General features: G+C 44.8%; 1 protein-coding gene across 1 annotated transcript; it reads left to right on the top strand.

Moving 5' to 3' along the window:
- Positions 1-94: 94 nt before the first annotated feature.
- Positions 95-23,470, top strand: nomo (nodal modulator). The gene is made up of 29 exons (XM_071389506.1): positions 95-317; positions 1,020-1,109; positions 2,046-2,091; positions 2,175-2,275; positions 2,692-2,798; positions 3,044-3,116; positions 3,348-3,500; positions 4,497-4,634; positions 5,042-5,131; positions 5,282-5,387; positions 5,582-5,732; positions 5,859-6,036; positions 6,356-6,497; positions 6,857-6,988; positions 7,299-7,435; positions 9,434-9,521; positions 9,680-9,743; positions 9,836-9,931; positions 10,337-10,638; positions 12,546-12,705; positions 13,058-13,184; positions 13,495-13,608; positions 13,817-13,944; positions 14,241-14,382; positions 14,610-14,804; positions 15,744-15,845; positions 20,929-21,048; positions 21,330-21,422; positions 21,726-23,470. Exons 1-29 carry the CDS (start codon positions 189-191, stop codon positions 21,855-21,857), a joined length of 3,636 nt encoding a protein of 1,211 aa, XP_071245607.1. The 5' UTR covers positions 95-188; the 3' UTR covers positions 21,858-23,470.
- The last annotated feature ends 2,080 nt before the right edge of the window (positions 23,471-25,550 follow it).

Here is a 25,550-nt window from a genome sequence, read left to right as displayed (position 1 = left end):
CCCAACATTTTCAAAAGTACATACTTAATCTATGTCCCCTCCGCACCAGCAGGTGTCGACACCTCCAGAATAGCTAGCTACTGCTCCTTCAACAGCGCAGCGTACGGAACCGGAGGCAGCGTGCACTGTCAATTCGGTTGTCCAGAAAAATCTTCTGGCGAAAACTCGGATTAACGGAACCAGCAGACATGGCAGTGTTCTGGATATTATTTGGAATCATCTGCTGCCAGTTTATTACAGTGTCAGCTGATGACATTGTGGTGGCCTGCGGAGGGTTCGTGAAATCCGACGTTGAAATCAACTACTCGCTGATCGAGGTGAGTGCAGAGACGGCCTACTACCTTAGTAGGCGGAGACAGAATATTGCTTGTGGTCTTGAGTGGTGAAATGACAGTTGAGTTTGAATGAAATAACATTAGCCCCAAGGTGGCTAGTAAGATGATATAGCTAACTCTCTGTATGACTAGCCACACTAATCTCACGAGCCATCTCTGATCTATGTTGCTCGTTTCTCGTGCACAACCATGTCGAAATTCAGAACTTGTTAGCTAACTAGTTAACATAGCATTGTACTAACTAGCTATCCGTACAAAACACATCAGAAACGCAATAACCTGCAGCTATTTAAAAGTAACTAAATGTGTTTCACTGATTTTAAGCCCTTTCTACATTTAAAACTCTTGAGCGAATGGTAGTTTACGCACTGGCTAGCTAACGTTAGCTAGCATGCTAAAGTTAACCTAGCTAGTTGCCAGTCCACTTAAACCCCACTGTACTGACGAGGTATTGCACCATACACACACCATTTATAATAATAGGATTACTATTTAGTCAAATCATCTCAGACTGGACCACCCTCACCCTAATGACTGCCGGTGCAATTCATTCACGTTTAGCTAACTAGCTACTTGACTGCAAAAGCCTATAGTACTGTCCAGCATGCATTGCATGAAATCATGCTTTTGCCTTTTGGTTCTGTTTGTGCATTAAATACACATCGTCTTTCTTGTCTCTCACAGATTAAAGTGTACACCAAACAAGGGTCTTTGAAATATCAGACCGACTGTGCTCCCATCAATGGATACTTTATGATTCCCCTCTATGACAAGGTAATGAATGTATTGATCAGAGTAGGCAGGCGGCCTCATTGTAAGGGCTGGAATGTAATAATACATGGAACAAACGTGGTTTCCATACGTTTACTGTGTTTGATACCGTTTCATTTATTCCATTCCAGACATTACAATGAGCCCGTCCTATAGCTTCTCCCACCAGCCTCCTGTGGTATTGATACATATGAAAATGCAATATTAGTAGTAGTATGGCATTGGTTTGTCGAAACATCAGACTGTTTTCCTGGTTACTTCATGGATATCAGTCTGAAAGAAGTCGCTGTAAAATAAGACGCAGTAGTCTAACAAGACAGAATGTTGAATACGATTATATTTAATCGTACTTTACCAGTTATCCATGCTATTGGTCCTTTTGGCGGTATCAGGTGGAAATAGGGTAGCCACAGGAAAGTGCTGTTTACCCGACTTTTTGCAGCAGCGGTTCTGTTGCTTATATTTCCCACCTCCTGATGCATTTCACGTGATGCACAATATGCAAACAATAGCCGAATGTAGCTACATGTTGTTGGCCAAAGCACAGTTACCTCGCAATCAGCTCAAAGTGCTTGTGAAATTTGCCAGCTGATTGTGTGGGACACAGTTCAGTCTGTGCTTCGGTTAAACTCGCCCATTGTTGACATATTGTGCAGCGTCGCATTGTGAATTGAGTCAGCATTGAAAATACAAACCGACATACAGACCAGCGTACTGAAAGTCGGGTTAATAACACTACTCTGTGGATATTATGTCTCAGATTACCTCCTTTTATAGGGACAAAATCAGTGGACAACAGGCAAAGTACGTTCAAATTAAATTTATTCAACAGTTTGACTTGTGATGGGACTGTTAGAGCCTACATTTTAGAGACGAGAGAGGAGTCTTCCACTGATTCATAGAGGCAGTTCTGCTAATATTTGACACTCTTATTTACAGGGAGACTTTGTGTTGAAGATTGAGCCTCCTCTTGGGTGGAGCTTTGGTAAGGAGAATTTCATGTGTATTTGTACCTCTTGTGTATTGCCAGCAGTGCTGTAACATAACACTCTGTCTGTGTTTTTGCAGAGCCCACCAGTGTGGACCTCTATGTGGACGGGGTCAATGATATCTGCACCAAGGAGCAGGACATCAACTTTGTCTTCACTGGCTTCTCTGTCTCTGGAACGGTGAGAGGAACTCTTCTTCAATAAGCCTTGGCCTAACCCTTGTGGGGATGGTGCTGGCTAAAATACATTTACATTTTAGTCATTTGGTAGATGCTCTTATCCAGGGCGACTTACTAGAGCAATTAGGGTTAAGTGTCTTGCTCAAGGGCACATCAACATATTTGTTTATCTAATCGGCCCGGGGATTCGAACCAGCGACCTTCCTGTTACTGGCCCAACGCGCTTAACCGCTAGACTACGTTCCACCCCCCCAAAGACTTAATACATCACTATTTACTGACTAAACAGAATGGCACAGAGATCTGACACTTTTTTTAATGGTTGTTTAGTGTTAGTACTTACCGGATCTACAGTATGTGCATTTCTGAAATAATTGTTTACTTTGTTGTGACGTTAATGTGGTGTGTATGTCCCAGGTGCTAAGTAAAGGCCAACTCCTGGGCCCAGCTGGGGTGGAAATCAGCCTGACCAGGGAGGGAACAGGAGAAAAGCTGCAGACTGTGCTCACTCAGCCTGGAGGAAAGTAAGGGACCGCTCCTCAATCTCTTAACAGCATTACTTTAAACTACAAGGCAATATAACTACCCCTTACAACACAAACAAACTTCCACACACACTGGCTTTTCTTTCAGTACTGGCAACTCAAGCCATTCATATCAATGCTAATGTTTTTGTACACATCTGCTGTTGTTTTGTATCAGGACAATATACATGGGGGTGGTACAAGCACTAGGCTTCTAACACAGAATGTTTTGGGTCATTTCACAGGTACACCTTCACCAAAGTACTTCCTGGAAATTATGACATCATTGCTTCTCATCCATCCTGGACCTTGGAGCAGGTGAGTTTCTTTCTGCATGGCTCATGATCTCAAGCCATCTCAAAGTGCAGCTGTAGGTGTTATTGGCACAATTTTAGTTGGATGCAATTGGAACTCAACAATCATATTGCACAAGTAATATAAGCAAGCAGAATAAGAACATACGTGATTACGGGTAGTGTAAACTATGCAAAAGAATTAGAGCAAAAACGTCCAAATGATTCACAATCATTTTGCGTTGTCTTTCCACAGAGCGCTACGTCAGTGCGTGTGTCCAGTGCCAATGCAGCGGCTGCAGAACATCTGGTGGTGGGAGGGTACGATGTCTCTGGGGAGGTCCGGAGTGATGGGGAGCCCATGAAAAAAGTCACCTTCCTCCTCTACTCTGCCACAGTGAAGAAGGAGGTAAAATATATTTGTATTGAATGGCAAATTGAAAGAGAGGTGGTGTCCAGTCCGCTGTATTTCTATACATATTGTGATACACTACAGTGATATTTTATCCTTAATGTTGGCTGTCTATGAAGCTGGGCATTTTACTTCATGAATGGTTAAAATACACTGCTCAAAAAAATAAAGGGAACACTTAAACAACACAATGTAACTCCAAGTCACACTTCTGTGAAATCAAATTGTCCACTTAGGAAGCAACACTGATTGACAATACATTTCACATGCTGTTGTGCAAATGGAATAGACAACAGGTGGAAATTATAGGCATTTAGCAAGACACCCCCAATAAAGGAGTGGTTCTGCAGGTGGTGACCACTTCTCAGTTCCTATGCTTCCTGGCTGATGTTTTGGTCACTTTTGAATGCTGGCGGTGCTTTCACTCTAGTGGTAGCATGAGACGGAGTCTACAACCCACACAAGTGGCTCAGGTAGTGCAGCTCATCCAGGATGGCACATCAATGCGAGCTGTGGCAAGAAGGTTTGCTGTGTCTGTCAGCGTAGTGTCCAGAGCATGGAGGCGCTACCAGGAGACAGGCCAGTACATCAGGAGACATGGAGGAGGCCGTAGGAGGGCAACAACCCAGCAGCAGGACCGCTACCTCCGCCTTTGTGCAAGGAGGAGCACTGCCAGAGCCCTGCAAAATTACCTCCAGCAGGCCACAAAAGTGCTGCTGCATTTTTTGAGCAGTGTATGATCTAGTAACCCAGACTGATACATACAGTTTTTACCCAAAATGGGAATTTCAAGTTTCAAATATATGTAGTACTTATCTTACATCCAGACTGTATCACAACCGGCCGTGATTGGGAGTCCCACAGGGCGGCGCACAATTGGCCCAGCGTCGTCCGGTGTAGGCCGTCATTGTAAATAAGAATTTGTTCTTAACTGACTTGCCTAGTTTAAATAAAAAAAATCCCTCTAATATGTGTTTTTCTTGTGTTTCCCAGGACATCAGTGGCTGTAACACAGCCCCAGTGGATGGAGCCGAGTCTGGAGATGACTCCCTGGTCTACCTGTGTGGCGCTCTGTCCCGAGAGGACGGCATCTTCTCCTTCCCCTCACTAGCCAGCGGAGATTACACTGTAGTAAGATGGCCGCCACAACACAACACCCCTGTGTTGTTCACGCTGCACTTATCCCATGGCAAATTAGCCCTGGGCTAAGACAATGCTCTGAAAAGGCCTTTTGAAGACTACGTATTCAGCACATATCCATCCCAGTTAATGTGTGTTGCTGATGTAGCACAGTTGGTGTTCTTATGTTGTCTTTAATGTGTAAAATATCCTTGGGATCTGGAAGGCTCTGTACAAAAATCTGGAGGGCTCTCTACAAAAATCTGGAAGGCTCTGTACAAAAATCTGGAGGGCTCTATACAAAAATCTGGAGGGCTCTATATACAGGCTCTATACAAAAATAATGTATTATGTACTTTGTCTGGTTGCTTGTCCTTCACTTTGTTTGACTATGTTGGACTAATTTGTCTGTGTTTCAGATTCCCTTCTACAGGGGAGAGAGGATCACATTTGACGTGGCGCCTTCCAGAATGGACTTCAGGGTGGAGCACAAGAGCTTGAAGCTGGAGGTAAGTTTACAGTGCTCCAGCTTCCTGCTTGGCTATTACTTCTGGGTTAAAATCGTACAGCATTGGCCTTTGTGTCATGTGATAAACAGTGGTTATGGTGCTGTACATGACCCTGGGGGTGTCGTGTTTTGTGTTTCTCTCTCTCTGTAGCCCATCTTCCGTGTCATGGGTTTCTCTGTGACGGGCAGGGTTCTCAACAGCCTGGAGGGGGAAGGGGTACCTGACGCCACGGTAACCCTCAACAACCAGATCAAAGGTAACCATAGTGACATCCACCACCCCATTTCTCTTCTATTATCTGTGTTCAAATTTGGAGGAGAAATATCAGAGATGGCATTGTTTGATTAACGTGGAGACAAGCTATGTCCATTTGCGTTGGGATTGTCCTTCTGCCGAACCCTTGCTTTCGCTCTCCCTTTTCCTCCCTCTCTCTTTCTTCCCCTCTAACAGTTCTGACCAAAGAGGACGGCTCCTACCGCCTGGAGAATATGACCACCGGTACCTACACCCTCCGCACGCACAAGGACCTCATGTTTTTTGAGCCAATCACGGTGAAGATAGCTCCCAACACGCCTCAACTCCCTGACATCATCACTGCTGGGTGAGTTCCGACTTTCAATGTGTCCTATTGATGCCTCCATCTATAATCATAACATACATCTGACATAACAGCTATGTAGTTGTTCTGTTGAAGCATTATAAATGTCATTCTCATCCCCCTCTCCAGGTTCAGCGTGTGTGGTCAGATCGCTATCACCCACCTGCCAGAGGGCCTGAAGCAGCAGGGGCGTTACAAGGTGACCCTCACTACCCTGGGACAGGACAACACCGCCACCCGCACCACCGACTCAGACCAGCAGGGGGCCTTCTGCTTCTATGCCAAACCTGGAGACTACAGTGTTACCGTACGTTACAGAAATACAGCTTGTTCTGACTATGAGATGAATTGTCTGTGTTTTGGTGGCTTTGGTTGTATTGAGGGAAGTTGCCCTTATCTAGGATCAGCTTAGCTGCTCTGAATCATATCCCTATAAGGGTGAAGAAAGCATACTAAAGTGATCTATGATCAGTGTCTATGGGCAACTTCATCCTACTTCCAGTCCTATTTACATGAGATCAGCTCTTATGGATGTTACCCTCAAAATACAACCAAACAGGATTTTTCCATTTACCTTGGCTGTACTTAGGCTAACGTTTCGCCCTCTCTTCCATCCTTCCCTGCAGGTGTCTCTTCCTGAGGCGGAGGTGAAGGCTGGCCTGGCCCTGCAGCCTGCTGCTCTGGAGGTCTCCCTGGTGGACAGGCCCCTCTCCGACCTCCTCTTCACCCAGTTCATGGCCTCCGTCTCGGGCAGGGTCTACTGTCTGGGTAAACCTGCCCTGGAGCTCTCCCCATTAGTCTATGACTCACTCTGAACATTTCCTGTTTAGATGTAAAGTAGGAATAATTCAAGGTTAACAATAAACCCTTAGGGAGAAGTAACTCTTATTCAACAGGGAACAGTAGGGCGCATTTTCTGTTGAATGAAAACAGTCATGGGAAAAAGTGCTTTTCTATTAGACAGACTGAGTGTGTTTTGATGCCTAACTGGATCATTGTCAGGACAAACACTGAAAACAGTCAATCTGAATACTCTATTAGTCCTAGCATCCTCGTTAGCCAATCAGCGACGGTCTCATTTTCACGGGTTTACCACTTTGAATAACCTTTGACCTCTTGACCCCCAGCGAACTGTGATGACCTGTCGGTGACCCTGCAGCCGGTTAGTCGTCAAGGGGAGAGGAGGAGCGTGCTCCTCTCAGGGAGCGGTGACACCCTGGAAATCTCCTTCGACAACGTCCTGCCTGGCAAATACAAAGGTACGGACCTCCTGGGTCGTGTCCATTGAGGCAAAAGGTATTTAAAATATATAAAAATAAATAAAAAATGTTGCTATGGAAAACAAAAATGTCTTTTTGGACAATGTCTTTTTAGTAGCTCCTCGTTTTCTTCTGTTATGTGTCTACTGAACAAGTATGTTATAGGATGGTCAATGTTGTAAGAGAAGAAATCCATACACTAAAGCCAAGCTGTACTCCAGTCTCTCAGGCTAGGTTATGCATGTATTGTCCTTATGTCAACATTGTAGCAATGACTGACTTTCTGACTCTCTGCTCTCCTCCCTCCCAGTGAGTATCTCCCATGAGGAGTGGTGCTGGAAGCTCAAGTCAGTGGAGGTGGAGGTGCTGGACTCTGACGTGCTGGGAGTCGAGCTCAGACAGATTGGCTACATCCTCCGCTGCTCCCTGTCCCACGCCATCACCCTGGTCAGTAGTAACACAGGGGAGGGCTGTGTGTAGGGGACAGAGAGAGTGTGTCTTTAGATTTGTTCATATGTGTAGTTGTGTGCATGTGTACTGTTATGTGTTCCTGCGTGTATTTCTGTTTATGCTTGTTATACACTACACGGTTGAAAGTATGTATTTGGACACCCCTGTAAATCAGTGGATTTGGCTATTTCAGCCACACCCGTTGCTGACCGGTGTGTAAAATCGAGCACACAGCCAAACATTGGCCTTACTGAAGAGCTCAGTGACTTTCAACGTGGCACAACAAGTCAGTTTGTCCAAATCTGTCCTGCTAGAGCTGCCCCGGTCAACTGTAACATGCTGACCACACCGCCCACGTCGGGTGCGTTGCAAAATAAATGTACACGTTATTCAATCAATGCACCCACGCGTCTGCGTAGCCAGGCGCTAAAATAGAACTTGGTTCTTTTTGTAAAGCTTGACGTGCTGCAAGTCCCGCCTCTCCCATCTCCTCATTGGTTTTTAGGAGCATATACCAAACGTGGGTGATTGAAAGACGAACTGAGGTCCACACTCCAGTCCAGTTGGTGGTGGTGGTAATGCACCTTAAAGTTGGTTGCCAGACGCTATATAAAGTCCGAAGAAGAAGCCTGAGGAGATCGGTTTACCCTTTTTTATCTGTGGATTAATTGTCGGAGTAGATGGATGACCTTGTGGGTTTGACGTAAAATTACAACCCATTGTTTATATCCCAGGAGAAATTAGCTAGCAACAGCAAGCAAGCTAACTAAATTGCCATGAATGTTTCATGTGTTTCGACCTGTCTCCAAATGAATATAGTTGGTTCAGAGTTTGTTTTGATATTTCAACCTGCATATCCTTATCGTGTCGGGTGTGGATGGACAAAATCAACATGCGCCCGCGGACTAGTCCGCATGTAAGTCCTGTTATTGTGAAGTGGAAACGTCTAGGAGCAACAACGGCTCAGCCACGAAGTGGTAGGCCACACAAGCTCACAGAACGAGACCGCAGAGTCCTGCTGCGCGTAGCACTTTTAAATCTGTCCTCAGTTTAAGCACTCACTACTGAGTTCCAAAGTGCCTCTGGAAGCAACGTCAGCGCAATAAATGTTCGTCGGGAGCGTCATGATATGGGTTTCCATGGCCGAGCAGCCGCACACAAGCCTAAGATCTCCTTGTGCAATGACGAGAGTTGACTGGAGTGGTGTAAAGCTGTGGTGAGCTTTGGAGCAGTGGAAACGTGTTCTCTGGAGTGATAAATCACGCTTCACCATCTGACAGTCCGACGGATGTAACTGGGTTTGTGGATGCCAGGAGAACGCTACCTGCCCCAATGCATAGTGCCAACTGTAAAGTTTGGTGGAGGAGGAATAATAGTCTGGGGCTGTTTTTCATGGTTTGGGCTTGGTCCCTTAATTCCAGTGAAGGGAAATGTTAACGCTTCAGCATACAAAGATATTCTAGACGATTCTGTGCTTCCAACTTTGTGGCAACAGTTTGGGGAAGGCCCTTTGCTGTTTCAGCATGACAATGCCCCCGTGCTCAAAGCGAGGTCCATACAGAAATGGTTTGGCAAGATCGGTGTGGAAGAACTTGACAGCCTGCACAGGGCCCTGACCTCAATCCCATCGAACACCTTTGGGATGAATTGGAACGCTGACTGGCAGCTAGGCCTAATCGCCCAACATCAGTGCCCGACCTCACTAATGCTCTTGTGGCTGAATGGAAGCAAGTCCAGCAGCAATGTTCCAACATCTAGTGGAAAGCATTCCCTGAAGAGTGGAAGGCTTTTGTAGCAGCAATGGGGAGACCAACTCCATATTAATGCCCATGATTTTGGAATGAGATGTTCGACGAGCAGCTGTCCACATACTGTTGGACAGCTGCTCCGATAAGAAGAGTAGGAGTGACTAGTTCCAGCATAATGGTTCTTAAATGGCTCCTACGTTATTTTACATAATCGTGGTTGCTAATGAGTGTGTATGTATCTTGGCAGGAGTTCTTCCAGGATGGCAGCAAGCCGGAGAACGTTGGCGTCTATAACCTCTCCAAGGGGGTCAACCGCTTCTGTCTCTCCAAGCCTGGTGGGAGAAACTCCTTCTTTTTACTTGTCTTCGATTCTCCTCAATATCCTTACTGAAAGATCTCTCTTTATGAGACTAACCTAGGTTAATATAGGTTACTGGTAGATACATGAGTCAAATATATATGCTTATTAATCATCTAATCTTGCCTTTGCCAGGTGTGTACAAAGTGACTCCTCGATCTTGCCACCAATTCGAACAGGACTATTATACCTACGACACGTAAGGTTGTTCTATTGGATCCATTTCTATGTTTTCCTTTTATATAGCCCCACCAAAGTGAATGACTCTACTTGTCTAAATGTCTCCTTCAGGTCAGCCCCCACTATCCTGACCCTGACTGCAGTGAGACATCACATGACTGGCCTAATCACCACTGATAAGATCCTGGATGTCACGGTCACCATCAGGTTAGTCCCTGTCACCTCTATAGGCCTGCTATCCCTCTACCTTCACTCTCCCATGTCCAAACAACCTGGCAAAATGTGGACTGATGGCATTGTCGTTGTTTGTAAGATGAATATCTGAAATTGTGTGTAAGATTTGCAGAGCAGTACTGTATACAGAATATACGTTGAACTCAAAGGTGTGCATAATTTGATTCAACCACCTATTAACATAGAACAGTACAGTGTACATCATTCATAAACAAGTTGGAGATTTACATGCATTTCCAGAATTAGGGTTTAAACATGAATTACTTGATTGTTTTTCTAAATATGACAACAACAACAAAAAACGACTCACTGTTCCTCCTGTAGGTCGTCCATAGTCTGGTCCTGCTGTATTAACACTGTTTATGTGTCCTCCATCAGATCCTCCATAGAGTCTGAGCCAGCTCTGGTCCTAGGCCCTCTGAGAAGCCTGGAGGAGCAGAGACAGGAGCAGCAGCTGCAGGAGATCGAGCTGCGGCGCCAGGAGAGGGAGAGACGCGCCCAAGAGGCTGAGGATGGCGGTGACAGCCAGCCCCCCATCCAAGAGAGAGCTGATGAGCTCACCAGCCCCTTTCACTACGAATTTTCTTACTGGGCCAGGGCTGGGGAGAGGATCACTGTGACTCCCTCCTCCAAGGAGCTTCTCTTCTATCCACCGGAGATTGAGGCTACTATCACTGGAGGTCAGAGTTCACTTCCTTGTTATCCTGTTCTTTTGTGTATGTTATTGTCTTTGTGTGTGTTGTTTGGTCTGGTCTGTGGTGTCTGTCTGCATATCTCTCTGTGTGGTGTGTAGTGGAAATTCTAACCAAAAGAGAAGAGAGACTGTAGATTCTTCAAACAACAATTATATTTAATAAGATTTGCAAAAAATGGATCGGTCAACAATCTACACAACAGTGCAGAGTTAAAATCCCAACGAACAGAGTTGGCTCTCCGCTTTTATAGAAAGTACAACCTCTTGTCTACATGGCAGTTTAGCAGATGTGTGTAAACAGGGGCGGAACATAGTGTGTACAACATTTACATTTAAGTCATTTAGCAGACGCTCTTATCCAGAGCGACTTACAAATTGGTGCATTCACCTTATGATATCCAGTGGAACAACCACTTTACAATAGTGCATCTAACTCTTTTAAGGGGGGGGGGGGGGGGTTAGAAGGATTACTTTATCCTATCCTAGGTATTCCTTAAAGAGGTGGGGTTTCAGGTGTCTCCGGAAGGTGGTGATTGACTCCGCTGACCTGGCGTCGTGAGGGAGTTTGTTCCACCATTGGGGTGCCAGAGCAGCGAACAGTTTTGACTGGGCTGAGCGGGAACTGTACTTCCTCAGAGGTAGGGAGGCGAGCAGGCCAGAGGTGGATGAACGCAGTGCCCTTGTTTGGGTGTAGGGCCTGATCAGAGCCTGAAGGTACGGAGGTGCCGTTCCCCTCACAGCTCCGTAGGCAAGCACCATGGTCTTGTAGCGGATGCGAGCTTCAACTGGAAGCCAGTGGAGAGAGCGGAGGAGCGGGGTGACGTGAGAGAACTTGGGAAAGTTGAACACCAGACGGGCTGCGGCGTTCTGGATGAGTTGTAGGGGTTTAATGGCACAGGCAGGGAGCCCAGCCAACAGCGAGTTGCAGTAATCCAGACGGGAGATGACAAGTGCCTGGATTAGGACCTGCGCCGCTTCCTGCGTGAGGCAGGGTCGTACTCTGCGAATGTTGTAGAGCATGAACCTACAGGAACGGGTCACCGCCTTGATGTTAGTTGAGAACGACAGGGTGTTGTCCAGGATCACGCCAAGGTTCTTAGCACTCTGGGAGGAGGACACAATGGAGTTGTCAACCGTGATGGCGAGATCATGGAACGGGCAGTCCTTCCCCGGGAGGAAGAGCAGCTCCGTCTTGCCGAGGTTCAGCTTGAGGTGGTGATCCGTCATCCACACTGATATGTCTGCCAGACATGCAGAGATGCGATTCACCACCTGGTTATCAGAGGGGGGAAAGGAGAAGATTAATTGTGTGTCGTCTGCATAGCAATGATAGGAGAGACCATGTGAGGATATGACAGAGCCAAGTGACTTGGTGTATAGCGAGAATAGGAGAGGGCGATATATAATAATAATACAAGGCGATTGGTTTGTCTGTGCAGATTTTAAGATGGCTCGCGGTTGATAGCTCTAAGGCTCAACCGTTTAACTGCATTTATCACAGCTCACAGATAGCAAAAACACGGGATGCCTCACATGCTGGGGTCGCACCCAAACGGATCTTAGCCATACACCCAGTCTTGTGACTAAGTCACATGAAGACAAATTTGTATCCGGTTAGAAAGAAAAAAACACTTAACATATAGCAAGAGACAATTCTCTTAAGTAGTATCACACGGGATAGCATAACACATTTAGTAATTGTCCACCACAGATGTATAACCTGTTTTTGTCTGTCTCTATATTTATATATGGTAACTCCCTATTCTCTGCCCCAACCAGCACCCATCCACAGAGATCTGTCCAGGGTGTGTGGTGGACATCACCGGCCATGAAGCTCTGTCTGTGTGCAGCGGTAATCTATATACCTTCTCTTATTCTGTCCCCTTCTCACAGAGTCTTGTCCAGGGCGTGTGGTGGACATCGCGGGGCGCGCTGGTCTGTTCCTGGAGGGCCAAGTGACTCCAGAGCTGCAGGGGGTCGAGATCTCCATCACCGAGAGAGGAGCCAAGGCCCCCCTCATCACCGTCGTCACCAACGAGAACGGGGCTTACAGGTAAACATGACTATCCCCTAACCATAACCTCAGTCACTGCTGTGTTAGTCGTAAGGCTAGCGTGGCCTACTCATCCTTGCCCTAGGCATCAGGCAAAATATCTTGCAAGCTGGGGTTGCTTGTTCAAATCATGCTCTTGTTGTTGTTTTTTAACAATACATTTGACCACTTTGCGTTTTAATCTAGCCACTTGAAATGTCCACCGTGTTACATATTTGTTGCTTTAGATTAGCTTCAGGCAGGTTTTCTCGTGGTGTTTGGTAAATGCTCCTTGATTGTGACATTTGTAGGAAGCGTACAGTAATACAAGTCAATCTAAATGACTCTCTATTGGTTGTTTCTCCCTCCGCAGTGTCGGTCCCCTGCACAGTGACCGTCACTATGACGTCAGTGCCAGTAAGGAGGGCTTCATCCTCAGCACTGTAGAGGGAACCCAGGGAGACTTCAAGGCCTTCGCCCTGGCTGGAGTCACCTTCAAGGTACAGAACACACATACTACTCGCTAACTCAGTGGAAAGAACAGGCCATTTATTAGCCTTGGTCTTGTTGGCAAAACATTGTTTTTTGTTTAATTAGTAACAGTATCCCTCCTTCGGTAGGGTGAGGGTTGTTTTAATAAATAGTTGATGAGTCTGTTCTGCGAATGTATTCCCATTCAACAGTGTTCTTTTGGAATTTTGCCTTGGTCTCGAACTGCAACTTAAATATAGTTTTGGCTGCGGCAGGGTTTGTATAGTCTTATACAGTGTGTTCGTTGTCATATCTCCTATCTTTCTCTGTGTGTCGTAGATCAAGTCAGAGGATGGGCACGCTCTGTCTGGAGTCCTGCTGTCTCTCAGTGGAGGATCGTTCAGATCCAACCTGCTCACCCAGGACACTGGTGTCCTCACCTTCAACAACTTGGTAAGGACCTCGATGTTTACTAACACCTACTTCATCCCTGTATTATCCTCCTCCTGAATGATTGACTATTAAACACACCGGGCTACTAGGTGGAGGTCTATGTTCTGTGTGATGTGAACTGGTGCTGATTGGATTGGTGCAGCAACACTGCAGGTGGCGTTTTATTGATTTTATCTCTTCTGTTCTGTCCCTCCATCCCTCCCCTCAGAGCCCGGGTCAGTACTACTTCAAGCCCATGATGAAGGAGTTCAGGTTTGAGCCAGCCTCTCAGATGATCACCGTAGAGGAGGGACAGAACCTCAGCATCGACATCACCGGATTCAAAACAGCATACAGGTAGAAACGGGCCAATCAAATCAATCTTTATCTATGTGGCACGTTTGATAAAGTGAGTGAACCCCAATGAGCTTTAAACTAACTGCAAAAATGTACTGAACAAGGCAGAATGATGTTCAATTCCCCCCTAGCCATCATTAGCCACTTCTGTTTATTGTAACAAATCTTATTCAGGCATGTTCTTGCTGACTTACTTGACAAGGAGCTTAACAGTCCCATCCCCAAATGGCAGTGTGTGTAATTATTTGTCTGTCCTATCGATTGCCAAAATGGCTGATTTACTGCGTCCTATCTAGCTGCTACGGGGCAGTTCAGTCCCTGAGTGGAGATGCTGAGAGGGACGTGTCAGTGGAGGCAGTGGGACAGGCAGAGTGTAGTATCTACAGCGAGGACACAGTCACAGACGAGGAGGGACGCTTCAGGCTCAGGGGCCTGCTGGTGAGTCGGGCCTTTTTGAGGCTTCATAAGGGCTACATAAAGCAGTTATAAAGCCTGTATACAAGCACATAAAGTAGTTATGAAGCTGACGTAACGAGACAACACATTTGTAAGAGTTACTTTGTGCAGAATGGGTCATTGCGTTTGATACCCCCAAACACTGCTGTTGCAATTGCTAATAGCTCTGCTATTATTTTTGTGTTGCTAACTTTGAGCTTCTCTCACAGCCTGGCTGTAGATACCTGATCCAGCTGAGAGCACAGGGCAACGACCACATCGAGAGAGCCCTGCCTCAGCACCGCTCCATAGAGGTTGGGAGCACCGACATCGTGGGAGTCAACATCATCGCCTTCAGGCAGATCAACCAGTTTGACCTGAGTGGGAACATCATCACCTCATCAGAACACCTGCCCACCCTCTCTGTAAGATTCCCTCACTACAATACCTGTAAAACCTCACCAGAACACCTGCCCATCCTCTCTGTAAGATCCCCTCACTACAATACCTGTAAAACCTCACCAGAACACCTGCCCACCCTCTCTGTAAGATCCCCTCACTACAATACCTGTAAAACCTCACCAGAACACCTGCCCACCCTCTCTGTAAGATCCCCTCACTACAATACCTGTAAAACCTCACCAGAACACCTGTCCACCCTCTCTGTAAGATCCCCTCACTATAATACCTGTAAAACCTCACCAGAACACCTGCCCACCCTCTCTGTAAGATCCCCTCACTATAATACCTGTAAAACCTCACCAGAACACCTGCCCACCCTCTCTGTAAGATCCCCTCACTACAATACCTGTAAAACCTCACCAGAACACCTGCCCACCCTCTCTGTAAGATCCCCTCACTACAATACATGTAAAACCTCACCAGAACACCTGTCCACCCTCTCTGTAAGATCCCCTCACTACAATACCTGTAAAACCTCACCAGAACACCTGCCCACCCTCTCTGTAAGATCCCCTCACTATAATACCTGTAAAACCTCACCAGAACACCTGCCCACCCTCTCTGTAAGATCCCCTCACTATAATACCTGTAAAACCTCACCAGAACACCTGCCCACCCTCTCTGTAAGATCCCCTCACTACAATACCCATAAAATCACCTCATAACTACCTATCTCAATAAAATAAAAAAAACATTTTCAATGTGTCATAAGGAACTAATTCATAGATGAAGCCAAAATATAGTTGTTTGATGTAATGTTGTGATGGTGTGATGACACTGAGCAACACCTTTATGTGCTCCATAAATAGAGGACTAATGCTAAAATGGGTTATATCCATCTGGAGTCCTCTATTTAATTCTATGGCTCCATATAATTGTATTTCTCCTCCTGTCCCGTGCAGGTGAAGCTGTATAAGAGTGACAACCTTGACAACCCCATCAACAGTGTGTCTTTGGGACAGTCCCTCTTCTTTCACTTCCCGCCTCTGGACAGGGATGGAGAGGTATGGACCTGCTACAGAAATGTGCTATTATTCAGTATGTAAGGTGGTATAAGGCGGGCTGGAAATGTGTGTAGCTGATAGCCAAGGAAGCATCACTACTGCCTTCCTGAGACCTGAAGCACTGCTCTACCCAACCCAGAAATGGCTCTTCTGGGTCACTGGTATTACTTAAATCAAATCACAACTTATTTAAATTGTATTTAACAAAGTCGTAATACACTTCCCAGAAAAAGAAAAAAAAAAGTAAATAAAAACAATATTTAAAAAATTAAAGCAGAAGGCAACAGAGAAATCAAGAACAAAATGAATCTGTTTATTTTGGGATTGTCAGTTTAAGAATGTAAAATATATAGATATACATTTTGTTAATTAAATTGTAATTTTTTCAAGATATAACCGTCAATAGTAAATGTCTTCACTCTATGAAAATTCACAATATATAGTTTTTTCTTAGAGTAATACCAGCTCAGATTTCATCATGTGATACATTCATCTATCTATAGAGAAATAAACACTTTTTTTTAATAGAAAAGGCTTGGGTGGCTGCCTAAGTGTGTTTTTGGGCCGAATATGTCAAAAAGTAAGTAAGTAGGTACTTTTCAGGATGGGAAAAACGTTTTCGGTGTAAACTTAAACGACTTAAACCAGATATTATGTATGTAGAAAAGATAATGCACCATTATATTTGAGAACTAACAATCACCAAAATAAAAGCTAGACAGTCGGGGAGAATCTAAAGTTCAAAAAATGATGCATTGAAGAGTATTTGTGATGACGCGTGGGGCCCCCATTGATTTTGTTGTGACGTTTAAATCACTCCGTTTTAAAACGGCTACATTTTTCACTGCCAACAACACGAGGGCCTCTAAAATGTTGGTTGGTGACCGCACCATTGGTCACACCCCGCACTGAACCCACCACCTAAGCCCCATTTTGATCCAGAAAAAAACTGTTAATTACTTACATTGACTTCTATACTACAGACTTAGTAGTACTACTGTGTCTAATACAAACCCATCACAAGCCTTAACTATACTGAACAAAATATACACGCAACATGTAAAGTGTTGGTCCCGTGTTTCATGACCTGAAATAATAGAGACCCCAAAATGTTCCCAGACGCACAAATAGCTTATTTAGTTAAAATCTTTTGCACAAATGTATTTAAATCCCTGTTGGTGAACATTTCTCCTTTGCCAAGATAATCCATCCACCTGACAGGTGTGGCATATCGAGAAGCTGATTAAACAGCATGATCATTAGACGTGTGTGTGTGTGTGTGTGTGTTTGAGAGAAAAAGAAGGAAGGAAGAAGTTTTTTTATTTTTTATTCTTTTTATCCCCTTTTCTCCCCAATTTTCGTGGTATCCAATCGCTAGTAATTACTATCTTGTCTCATCGCTACAACTCCCGTACGGGCTCGGGAGAGACGAAGGTCGAAAGCCATGCGTCCTCCGAAGCACAACCCAACCAAGCCGCACTGCTTCTTAACACAGCGCGCCTCCAACCCGGAAGCCAGCCGCACCAATGTGTCGGAGGAAACACCGTGCACCTGGCCCCCTTGGTTAGCGCGTACTGCGCCCGGCCCGCCACAGGAGTCGCTGGAGCGCGATGAGACAAGGATATCCCTACCGGCCAAACCCTCCCTAACCCGGACGACGCTAGGCCAATTGTGCGTCGCCCCACGGACCTCCCGGTCGCGGCCGGCTGCGTCAGAGCCTGGGCGCGAACCCAGAGACTCTGGTGGCGCAGCTAGCACTGCGATGCAGTGCCCTAGACCACTGCGCCACCCGGGAGGAAAGAAGAAGTTGTGTGCACTTTACATGTTACAGTAGACAATGGTATTAATTAACCACTTTCTCACAAATCCCTAGATAATTCACGTCACACCCAAAGTCATTCCATGCGTTTAGAGGAATATGTTGTACACCATCCATCCATCATAGCACAGTCCTCCTCTCCAACTTCTGAATCGGGTTCAGACCACCACCAGTAGGCTGTTGTCAGTGCTGTGCCGTCAACCCATTTCCGGGTCCCGTCCGTCTCTCTGTCAGTCAGACCAATCCAGATGCATTGGTCAAATGTAGTGAGAAATACCTGTTCCTCTTGGCTGTTTATGATCACCAGGTCTGCTTTTCTCGCCAGACAGTCACGTCTGCTCTCATTCCAGGATTTCTGTTCGGTAGTGATGTAGTAACAGCTGCAGTAAAACTTCAGCCATCCTTCAGGACAGGCTTTTATAAATGTATAAATGTCTCTCTCCCTCTGTAGGTTGGCTGTATAAATGTGATAGATAGATAGATAAAGGATCCCAGCCAGTAGGAGAAGACCCAGACACGCTGTAGCAACAACAAAAGGTCTCCTCTCAGAACCTGAGTGTTCAGCTCGTGGTGTGCTCCCTGGGGTAGCATCCTCAGTCTCTGTTCTCAAGTCAAGACGCGTGTCTGGAGTTTCATATATGCGCTGTCTATGGACCTCTTCATAGGCGTCGGGTCCATTTACCAAACAGGTCCTCTGAGTGTTCAGGCTGTGGTGTGTTCCATTGGGTCACTGCATCCTCAGTCTCGTTTCTCAAGTTCAGAGGCATGTCTGGTGTGTCATAGTAGGGCTGTTCGTAGACATCGTTATAGATGTCTGCCCCATTATCTTCATTGGGAAAAGTGGCCCAGGACATCTCCATGGTCTACCGCTGTCTCTGAGAGCTGTCAAGTGAGTCCAGTCTGGGACTTGCTGTTTGTGACCATGGACATGGAACTGACATGCCAGGAAGATGTATATGGAGGGAAAATGGAAAACAAAGGCTAGCTGTAACAGAATTTAAATATCATCTGTGTTAGCCCCAAGCAAATTCAGGGAGTTTCCCGAACTCCTGCTCCTTCCTTTTCACCTTTCTGCAGATGTGTACCCTCTGTTTACTCCCAAATATACACTACATCACCAAAAGTATGAGGACACCTTCTTGTCAAACATCTCATTCCAAAATCATGAGCATTAATTTGGAGTTGGTCCTCCCTTTGCTGCTACAACAGCCTCTACTCTTCTGGGAAGGCTTTCCACTAGATGTTGGAACATTGCTGCAGGGACTTGCTTCCATTCAGCCACAAGCATTAGTGAAGTTGGGCGAATAGGCCTGGCTCGCAGTCGGCGTTCCAATTCATCCCAAAGGTTGAGGTCAGGGCTCTAATCATGCCAGTCAAGTTCTTCCACACCGATCTCGACAAACGATTTCTGTATGGACCTCGCTTTGTGCACGGGGGCATTGTCATGCTGAAATAGGAAAGGACCTTCCCCAAACTGTTGCCACAAATTTGAAAGCACAGAATAGTCTAGAACGTCATTGTATGCTGTAGCGTTAAGATTTCCCTTCACTGGAACTAAGTGGTCTAGCTCAAAACAAAAAAAACAGCCCCAGACTATTATTCCTCCTCCACCAAACTTTACAGTTATCACTATGCATTGGGGCAGGTAGCGTTCTCCTGGTATCCACCAAACCCAGATTAGTCTGTTGGACTGCCAGATGGTGAAGTGTGATTCATCACTCCAGAGAACGCGTTTCCACTGCTCCAGAGTCCAATTGTGGCGAGCTTTACACCACTCCAGCCGACGCTCGGCATTGCGCATGGAGATCTTAAGATTGTGTACGGCTGCTCGACCATGGAAATCCATTTCATGACACTCCCGACGAACAGTTATTGTGCTTACTTGGCGGTCCTGTTCTGTAAGCTTGTGTAGCCTACCACTTTGTGGCTGAGCCGTTGTTGCTCCTAGACGTTTCCACTTCACAATAACAGCACTTACGGTTGTCCAGGGCAGCTCTAGCAGGGTAGAAAGTTGACAAACTGACTTGTTTGGAAAGGTGGCATTCTGTGATGGTGCCACGTTGAAAGTTACTGAGCTCTCCAGTAAGGCTATTCTATGGCCTATGTTTGTCTATGGAGATTGCATGGCTCTGTGCTCTATTTTATACACCTGTCAGCAACGGGTGTGGCTGAAATAGCCGAATCCACAAATTTTGAAGGGGCGTCCACATACTTTTGTGTATATATAGTTTACATCAACAGGAGGTCCAGGGCTACCAACATGGGTCATTATCATATTCATAACATTGATTTTACACTACAGACTACAGGTTGGGTACGTTTGACCAGTGTGGATGAGGAACGGCTGGGGCTCTCTTACTCTAAATGAACCTGATTGGCGCTTTTTTTCAAATAATGTTTTTTCAGACTTACAAACAGTCATGGTGCAGCCGCTCCCCCCTCCCCCATAGAAACTAAACCTAACGGGTCATACAAAAGCAATGCAAAATAGTGATAGAATGATGGTCTCTCCAAGTGTATTAACCAACAGTAACCGATTTTAGTTCGCCCCCACTTCTAAACCCCACCCCCACTTGATCAGTGGTTGAGAAATGCCAGAAAAGTTTCAAGCAAAGCAGAGCAAATTGCTTGTAAATGACACAAACATTCAATTGGGGAAAAAAATATTTAATTTCCTTTTTTTATCATTGATATCAGTTCTTTTTGGCTTGCAATGCTTTTTTATTTGTTTTTGTTTACAATGTTTATGTTTTTGCTTACAATATGTATTTTTTTCCCTCTAGTTTTTGGGAGGAGAAAAAATTACATTTTACGACTCATGAAAAATAACTCAATTGATATTTTTTTTTCTATCAAATGTGATGCCATATATATATGTATGTAACCTGAAAACTATGTTATTGGCAGAGAGGTTTGAATCTCTTTATTGGTCCATTAACTTAAACTTCACCCATGTAAAACCTGCTGATTTAGAATGTCTTGTGTAAATTGTTCTTTCAACCAGCAACTATCAGAAAATTACACTGCTCACATCTGTCACACTTCTACAGTGTTAGTTTCATCAGCTGTTGTACAATATGATAGAAAACACAGGAAAACAGGATTTTGACAGCACTGGGCCTTTTAATGGTTGCTATTCGCCTGATAATAGAAAGTAGTATAGGTTTATCCAGCGGTTCTGGGTCAGTGGAATTAAGTGCTTTACAGAGTATGTTGTCATCACCATAAATATACTTTTTTTGTGTGTTTTCTCCCCCAATACAGACCTATGTGTTGATGCTGTACTCCACACTGTCTCGCTCCCAGTACGACTTCTCTCTGCCCCAAGTCTCCTTCACCTCTACAGGCTACCATAAGCACATCACTTTGACCTTCAACCCCAATGTAAGTACACAGTACCTACTCCGCCAGGGCTGAATCCTCCGCAGCCACAGATCTAAGATCAGCTTATCCTGTCCACATTCTAACCTTATCCATTATGTGGGAAAGCACAAAACAGAGTTTAGATCAGCGTCTACAGGCAACTTCATCCTAGTTCGGGAAAAAACGAATGTAATACATTTAGAATATTCTCATTACAGTGATTAATAAAAAAATAAAAAAAGTCTGCGTTCTGTGTCTTCTGAATAATGAATGAGACCCCAATGTGATGTTCTTCATCACAGCGTAAAGTGCCTGACCAGGACATAGCCCAGGGCTCCTACATAGCTCTACCCCTCACTCTACTGCTCCTGCTGGCAGCCTACAACCATGAGAAGGTACACTGCCTCCACTCCTATTGCATAGCCAAGTATCAGCTATCCAATGTACTGTAATTGAGTGGTCTGGTGAATGTTCAAGCAGACCTCCTATTGCTTCTGTAGTATGGCATAAGTGTGTGTGTATGTATGTATGTATGTATGTATATTATTTATATATATATATATATATATATATATATATATACTTTGTATTGAATAAAACAACATTCTATTGGTTTCTGGGATCTTCATGACATTTTAGTAACGGAAGACAATATAAAGTGGCATCTCACCCTTTTTTAATGCCCTGTCTCTCCCCAGGTGATCCCTCTGCTGCTGCAGCTGGTGAGCCGTCTCCAGGGGGTGCGTAGCCTGAGCCAGGCCGGTGGGGACAACGCTGCCCTGGACGAGGCCAAACGCCAGGCCAAGAGACAGAAAACCCGACGCACATGATCCACAGACCTAGCATGTAAACTACCCCAACAGGAACCACAGACATGCTGTGTCTGAAATGCCACCCTGTTCCATGTATAGTGCACTACTTTTGACCAGAACCCTATGAGAGTAGTGCACTATGTAGGGGATAGGGCCATTTCAGTCGCAGCCATACTGTACAATAGCATACTTTACCGTACTATACCCATAGCCAACCAGGCTCTGTCTATGGACTGATTTTACCAGCATGGGTTCTATGGAAGACTGACTGTGTAGTTCTGTTCTGTGGGACTCCTTCGTTTTATAGAACACTCACTCATCAGAAATATTAAGAAGAATCCATTTTGCCGATATGTATATGAGCCATTGTTGCTTTTTTTTTTTTACATTTGTAATGAATGAATTGTCAATTGAGATACGTTTTTGAAGGGAGGTGGTTATGTCAATGTGGGTTTCATGGGGATTTGGTGTTTAAGGGCCACACTTTGTGGTAACGGTGCATCATGAAAGCTTTATAACTCGTTATAAAAGTGACAAACTGTTCATGCCAAGTTATTTACTATGACGTGCAGTGGCACTCATTTTAATCACATCCAATTCAGCCAACTGTTCAAGTCACTGCATGTGTCATAAGGAGGTCCAGGAGTTTTTTTTCCCTGACCACATGACCTGACCAGTTGTTGGCCTATAAATGGTTCCTGGTCAGATCACATGGTCTGAATAAACTCCTGGTCCTAGTAAGGAAAGGTGTGTGATAATGGTCATGTTTTTATAATGGGTTCTACGGGCTGTGGTAGTTTGAAGCATGGTGGATTTTGTGTGTTGGTCTGTCAGTTTGCTCAGGGAGAGTGGGTGGGTTGAGGGTGGGGGGGGGGGTCTAAGGGTTTGAAAGGGTTAATAATTACAGTAACAAGATAAGAAATTAAGATTTCGGGTAGGGAGCTGTAGGGATACAACTTTTTGTTAGTGATAATTAATTTATTAACATTTTATTTGTCTGATCTGATGTGAATGATGAGCAGTTTGGTAGCAAATTTATTTTACGGTGTGTTTTGTGTTTTTGAGAAAATAAACGGTCAGATTTCAAAGTATGCAAGCCATCTGAAGGCAAAGGCAACCAGTGTAAATTTATCAGACAAGTATCTACTACGTACGAGGAGATATTTTCTCAACAAATTCCGGGACAAATCCTAACTTTCACTTTAAAAGTAAAATCTTTACAGGTTTTCCCATTGACATCATTGCATGACTAAGTGAAAATTCACTTGTAAAGTTAGGATTTGCAGTACAATGTTTGTCTTGACCTCACGTTGCCTTAAGCTAAAATAAAAGATGTGATAATCTTAAATAATTACTGAAGAAAATGTAATTGGTTCATCCAAGTTTCTACTCGTAATATTAATGCTGAATGTGAAATGGGACCTCCTGAACCAATCTCTTTTTGTACTTGGTATGCTATTTTCCTGTTCTTCTTAGTTATGGCCAATTATTTAAGAAAAAGATGAACAGGCCAATGGCTATTTACTGAGTTGAAACATATTCCAATTAGGTTATGGTTGCCGGAGAGAGTCGGGGTGAAGAGTGATCTGTGTGAAATTAATGATAAATAAAATCTGACATGGGAAAATGTGCTCCTGTTTGGCTCAGTTGGTAGAGCTGTGTGCAACTGTCCTGGGTTTGATTCCGCCTGGAGCCATGCAAAAAATGTATGTAGCTTTGGATAGAAGCGACTGCTAACGGTTAGAGCGTTGGGCCACTAACCAAAAGGTCGCTGGGTCGAATACACTAGCTGACAAGATGAAAAATCTATCGATGTGCCCTTAAGCAAGGTACTTAACCCTAATTTGCCTCAGGGGCGCCGTACTACTATGGCTGACCCTGTAAAATGACACATTTCACTGCACCTACCAAATTGTTGTATACCCTGAGTGTACAAAACATTAGGAACGTCTTCTTAATATTAAGTTGCACCCCTTTTTCCCTCAGAATAGCCCCAATGTTGTCGTAGAATGGACTCTACAAGGTGTCGAAAGTGTTCTACAGGGATGCTGCCCCGTTCTTCCCACAGTTGTGTCAAGTTGGCTGGATATCCTTTGGCTGGTGGAACCATTCTTGATAGACATGAGAAACTGTTGAGTGTGAACCCAGCTGCGTTGCTGTTCTTGACTCAAACCGGTAGCTTGGTACCTACTACCATACCCTGTTCAAAGGCACTTAAATCTTTTGTCTTACCCATTCACCCTCTGAATGGCACACATACACAATCCATGTCTCAGTTGTCTCAAGGCTTAAAAGTCCTTCTTTAACCTGTCTCCTCCCTTTCATCTACACTGATTGAAGTGGATTTAACAAGTGACATCAATAAGAGATCATAGCTTTCACCTGGATTCACCTGGTCAGTCTGTCATGGAAAGATGTTCCTAATGCTTTGTACACTCAGTGTGTATATACGTTGTGTTGTGGTGGTGTTGTGTCATGACCATGTCTCCGGGGGGCAGTGTTGGGTAAGGAAACGATTGATCGATACAGTCCAGGCTTCTTTTCTACACTATGAGAATCATGTCCATTGTTGAGTTGTGTTTTCAAGTGGGCAGACGCAAGGACAAAAGTTCCAGGTGACCTTAGGTACTGTGTAATTACACATGCACCTTATGATTTCATGTCATGCATGTTGTATTTATGTAAGCCTATGTCATGTACAGTTCCTTCAGTAAATGCAAGAAAGTATCCCCCTTGAATTTCTGCATTTTGTTGTGTTACAGCCTGCACTTAAAATTGATTAAATGACAAATTTGTGTCACTGGTTTACACACAATCAGCCCATAATGTCAAAGTGGAATTGTGTTTTTAGGCAAGCCTAAATAACTTCTGGAGTAAAAATGTGCTTAAGTCACATAATAAGTTGCATGGACTCACTGTGCAATTATAACTAAAGTTGAACATGATTTTTGAATGACTACCCCATCTCTGTACCCCACACATACAATTATCTGTGAAGTCCCTCAGTTGAGTAGTGAATTTCAAGCACAGATTCAACGAAAAAGACCAGTGAGGTTTTACAATGCCTCGCAAAGAAGGGCACCTATTGGTAGGTGGGTAAAAATAAAGCAGACATTGAATATCCCTTTGAGCATGGTGAAGTTATAAATTACACTTTGGATGGTGTAGCGGCCCAGGCACGCGAGCCTACCAGACGAGATAAATTACTTTTCGAGGCAAGCAACACTGAAGCATGCATGAGAGGACCAGCTGTTCTGGACGACTGTGTGATCACGCTCTCCTTAGCCAATGTAAGACCTATAAACAGATCAACATTCACAAGGCCGCAGGGTCAGACGGATTACCAGGACGTGTACTCGGAGCATGCGCTGACCAAATGGCAAGTATCTTCACTGACATTTCAACCTCTCCCTGAATGAGTCTGTAATACCTACATGTTTTAAGCAGACCACCATAGTCCCTGTGCCCAAGAACTCCAAGGTAACCTGCCTAAATAACTACCGACCCGTAGCACTCACGTTTGTAGCCATGAAGTGTTTTGAAAGGCTGCTCATGGCTCACATCACCACCATCATCCAAGAAACCCTAGATCCACTCCAATTCGCATACTGCCCCAACAGATCCACAGATGACATAATGTCTATTGCACTCCACACTGTCCTTTCCCACCTGGACAAAAGGAACACCTAAGTGAGAATGCTGTTCATTGAC

Source organism: Salvelinus alpinus, chromosome 2 (genome assembly GCF_045679555.1).
Source record: "Salvelinus alpinus chromosome 2, SLU_Salpinus.1, whole genome shotgun sequence".
NCBI classification, from domain to species: Eukaryota; Metazoa; Chordata; class Actinopteri; order Salmoniformes; family Salmonidae; genus Salvelinus; species Salvelinus alpinus.
Note: the sequence above shows the minus strand (reverse complement) of the source record. Positions and strands in the feature narration are given on the sequence as shown.

Excerpts from the sequence above, each read along its gene's own strand:
- nomo (XM_071389506.1), top strand. The coding sequence starts at position 189 with ATGGCAGTGTTCTGGATATTATTTGGAATCATCTGCTGCCAGTTTATT. Across the intron at positions 6,037-6,355 it reads CTGGAGACTACAGTGTTACC|GTGTCTCTTCCTGAGGCGGA; the intron begins GTACGTTACAGA and ends CCTTCCCTGCAG. Across the intron at positions 21,423-21,725 it reads CAGCCTACAACCATGAGAAG|GTGATCCCTCTGCTGCTGCA; the intron begins GTACACTGCCTC and ends GTCTCTCCCCAG.